Source organism: Plecotus auritus, assembly GCF_963455305.1.
Source record: "Plecotus auritus genome assembly, chromosome: 4".
NCBI lineage: Eukaryota > Metazoa > Chordata > Mammalia > Chiroptera > Vespertilionidae > Plecotus > Plecotus auritus.
In genome coordinates, this window is record NC_137775.1 from 139,051,029 (window position 1) to 139,055,736 (window position 4,708).

General features: G+C 42.5%; 1 protein-coding gene across 1 annotated transcript; it reads left to right on the top strand.

Annotated features, from left to right (window-relative positions):
* Window positions 1–240: 240 nt before the first annotated feature.
* Window positions 241–1,173, top strand: LOC308247212 (olfactory receptor 2A7-like; the record flags this gene model as incomplete). The annotated part of the gene is made up of 1 exon (XM_080665990.1): window positions 241–1,173. The coding sequence occupies one exon, from the start codon at window positions 241–243 to the stop codon at window positions 1,171–1,173; it is 933 nt and encodes a 310-aa protein (XP_080522116.1).
* Between the last annotated feature and the right edge of the window lie 3,535 nt (window positions 1,174–4,708).

Consider the following 4,708-nt stretch of genomic DNA (forward strand, 5'->3'; position numbering starts at 1 on the left):
TTTACTGAACACTGTAAGAGAATACTAGCATTTAGTTTATCACAGTGAAAAAAAATTTCCTTCCGTGTCACTTGTAAGGCATAGTATTCACGTAGTAAGTGACTAACAGGACAAACATATCGTGGAAGATGTTTTCTGAGGGAAGAAACAATGTCACAGATCCACCAGGTTGGTCATTACCCTCCCATCCCCTTACCCCCAGCATTCAGACGTGAGCACCCTTGTCTTTTTCCTAGGAAAATGGGGGGAAACCAGACTTCAGTCACAGAGTTCCTCCTGCTGGGATTTCCCCTCAGCCCAAGGGCTCAGATACTCCTTTTTGGGCTCTTCTCCCTGTTCTACACCTTCACCCTGCTGGGCAACGGGGTCATCCTGGGCCTCATCTGGCTGGACTCCCAACTGCACACCCCCATGTACTTCTTCCTCTCACACCTGGCCATCGTTGACATGTCCTATGCCTGCAACACAGTGCCCCAGATGCTGGTAAACCTCCTGAGTCCAGCCAAGCCTGTCTCCTTTGCTGGCTGCATGACGCAGACCTTCCTCTTCTTGACCTTTGCTAGCACCGAATGTCTTCTCCTGGTGGCAATGTCCTATGATCGGTATGTGGCCATCTGCCACCCGCTCCGGTACTCTGTCCTTGTGACCTGGAGAGTCTGCACCATCCTGTCAGTGACTTCCTGGACTTTAGGAGCCCTCCTGGCCCTAGTACATACAATGCTACTCTTACCATTGCCCTTCTGTGGACCCCAGAAAGTGAATCACTTTTTCTGTGAAATTCTAGCGGTTCTCAAACTTGCCTGTGCAGACACCCACATGAATGAGATTATGGTTTTGGCTGGGGCAGCATCTGTGCTGGTGGGACCACTCTCCTCCATTGTGATATCCTACATTCAGATTCTACGCGCCATCCTGAAGATCCAGTCAGGGGAGGGGCGCCGGAAAGCCTTCTCCACCTGCTCCTCCCACCTCTGCGTGGTTGGACTCTTTTATGGCACAGCCATTATCATGTATGTTGGGCCCCCACATGGGGACCCCACAGAGCAGAAGAAATATCTCCTCCTCTTTCACAGCCTTTTCAATCCCATGCTTAATCCCCTGATCTACAGTCTGAGGAACAGAGATGTCAAAGCTGCTCTGAAGAGGGTGCTTGAAAAGGAGAGAATTTCATGAAAGCCTTATAGAATCTGGAAACAAATGAGCTTAAAGGGACCTGTGGACTCATGTCATCTAGTATCTACACACGATACACAGACATGCTCTAGGGCATCCTTTTCATCTTTAAATTTCCCTGTGACTCCCTCCCAAGAAAGCCATTCTGCTTTCCTCCCTCCACAGTGCTGCGCAGAAAGTGAAAACCTCTCCCAACTATCTGCATGTTGCACACACTTTTAATATGGTATGTGAAATATTCTCAGATGAGGGAATACATTTATATATTCCATAATCAGGACTTGCAGACAAAATGTAGAATAAAACAAGGTTCAGCAGAATATTTAAAACACGGACGTTGAAAGACATCGGCCACATAGTAGTTATTTAAATATTTTAAATTTGGCAACTGTCATCTTTAAATATTGATCCACATTTAAAATATTTGATTATATTCCTACATATTTCTATGACAGTTAGTGATGTTTTCTAAGGCATTATCAACTTAAATTAGGAAGAGCATGAGCTATGACTTCAAGGGAAAGAGTATTAAATATGTAACTGTGATGGAACTAACAAGAACCAAACCCCAAAGGGTGTCATGCTAAAAATTTACAGACATATTGGAGCTTTCTCTGTCGCTGTCTTTCTCTGCTTCTGGAGTGTAAGCAGAGATCCATAGATCGTGGAGATGAGAGACAGAGAGAAGAATGGAAGTAGCTGAGAGTCCTTGGAAGAATTATACATTTCCTCGCATTCATTTGGCCAATTGTCTTTATGGGAAATGACCAAAACTTGGAGAGAACATTCTGACAAATAAGAATAGACTGTAATTGTTGGGATGACTAGTTGACCAATGATACTAAAGCTATAAATTATCAGAATTGATTTGCTTTTTAAATTCAGAGGTTTGAGGTAAGTTAAGTAACCATTTTAATCAAACATGAAACTCCAACACTTAATTTTGAAGTGATAGAATAGTTAAGAAATAGTGGGAAAAGAGACTTTTACTTTTTCAACACTTTCCTCAAATTATATACTAACTTAAACCTTCTGAATATTTGAACTGCATCAAAGGGAAATATTTTACTTTAAAAATAATGTTGTTTCATGAAAAAATATTTTTTTAATATATTTTATTGATTTTTTTACAGAGAGGAAGAGAGAGGGGTAGAAAGTTAGAAACATCGATGAGAGAGAGACATCGATCAGCTGCCTCCTGCACGCCCCCCACTGGGGATGTGCCCGCAACCCAGGTACATGCCCTTGACCAGAATCGAACCCGGGACCCTTTAGTCCGCAGGCCGACGCTCTATCCTCTGAGCCAAACCAGTTAGGGCGAAAAAATATTTTTAAAGAGGAAAGTATATGGATTTCTTTCTTACAAAGCATCCCTTTAATAAGGAAATCTGTTATGTAAACATTACTCCATGACCAAAAAAACCCATGATTTTGAATTCAGATAAAGCTGTTTGTTTGTTTTTTTTAACAGAGTTCTGCCAGTTGCTAGATGTACAAGCTTTTACAATATAGTTTAATTCTTTGGAATTTAGATTTATTGCGTGTAAAATAAATTTAGTAGTACTAAGCTCATAGTTTGTTGAGAAGAGGAAATACTCTGTGCAAAATGATTAGCAGAACCCACAAGTTAAAATAAGAGCTCAATAAATGGTAATCTACACTAATAAAAGAGAAAGATGCAAATTGACTGCACCTCCGTGCCGCCCACCAGCCAATGAGGAGTGAGTATACAAATTAACCTGACAAAGATGGAGGGTTAATTTGCATATGCAGGCACCCAGCTGCCTAGGTCCCGGGAACATCCTTGGGACCCAGGCCGCTCTGAGCCTGTAGGCCCTGAACTGCCGGGGTCCCAGAATGCCCCTGGCCACTCCAGGCCTACCGGCCTTGGTGCCAAGCAGCAGGGGGCGGGGTGGCAGAGGCTTGAGCAGGGCCTGAGTGGAGTCGCGGGGTTGGGGGGAGCCTTCCCAAGCCATGACACAGGCCTGATTGGAGCCGGGGAGCTCTGCCCAAGCCACAGTAGAGACTTGAGCAGGGCCTGATCGGAGCTAGAGGGCCCTGCCCAAGCCATAGCGGAGGCTTGAACAAGGCCTGAGCCGAGCCGGGGGTGCTCTGTCCAAGCCACGGCAAAGGCTTGAGCAGGGCCGGAGCAGAGCCAGGGGCTACAGAGGAAACACCTTTTCTGACCGCTCATTGGCTAAGCTCCCTGTACGCCACTGGTAATGTTCTTAGTAACTTGAGTAATAAGAATCCAAAAAAAGTGATCTAGGGTTTTTCTACCACACTCCTGGAGGAAAAAACGAAGGTCCGCTGCTGGAGGGCTAAGAAATGTCATATCCTGCCCTAGTGGGTTTGGCCTGCCGACTGCAGGGTCCGGTTTCGATTCTGATCAAGGGCATGTATCTAGGTTGCAGACTCCTCCCTGGCCGAGGCCCAGGTCAGGGCTCATGCAGGAAGCAACCAATCAGAGTGTTCCTCTCACTTTGATGTTTCTCTCTGTCTTTCCCTTTCTCTTCCACATTCTCTAAAAATCAATGGAAACATATCCTCAGGTGAGGATAAAAAAAAAAAAGAAAGAAAGAAAGAAATGTCATATTCTATGAAAGACACATCTTGAAAATGCCTAAAGAAAGTTGTCATTTTTTCATGGTGAAGGGACTGGAGTCCGTGTTGATGAAAACACCTTGGCAGCTGCGGTGGCTGGCAGTGGCTGCAGCAGCGAGGTGATGGGGCTGTCTTTCTTTACTTATTTTTAGAAACTTGCTCATCCAGATCCCAATTTCAGCCTTTATAAGGGAGGATATTTATTCCCAGGTAAAAGGGTCCTCATGCCCATTTATTCAAGACACCCCAGTTCTCTTTTCAAAAATCCAATAAATGTGTAACAAATAAAAATATGGCTTAAGGAATTCAGAGTCAGAGAAAATGGAATTGAATTATATTGAAGGGTATTTTTTTTTTTTTCAAACTGTAGAAATACACTTCTCCCAATAGATCACAGTTCTCATAATTGGAACTTAGGTGGCTGTCAACTGAAGTGTCTATGTCTTGGGCTGTATTTATTAAATCTGTAATAAATTCTTCATCTTAATTTTTCAAGATTCCAAGTAAAACTTGAACTTTAGGCCTTGTAACACACAATTACTCCATAAATACTATTAGTAACAATTTACAATATCTATCAATTATATACCAGCCGTGACTTTCTGAATATCTGGTCATTTTTGACTTGGATACTTATTTTATCCAAAGCCAACTTTTGTAAACCAATTTTAAGATAACTTACTTTGGGAATTGTTTAAATTATCAATGTTTTGATTTTTACTTATTCTACTTTCAAATGACAGTTATGTTCAAATTCTAGTGGCCCTTTCTATAACCTAAAGAGTTATAAATGCAGGTTGAAATAAGATCTGTGATTACAGAAAATGCCCAGTGCTGACAGGTAATGTAAATATCTGAAAACATATTTATTGCAATTAAGAGCTGACTGTATTGTGTATGCCATTTTGCTTTGTACACATTTATATTTGTG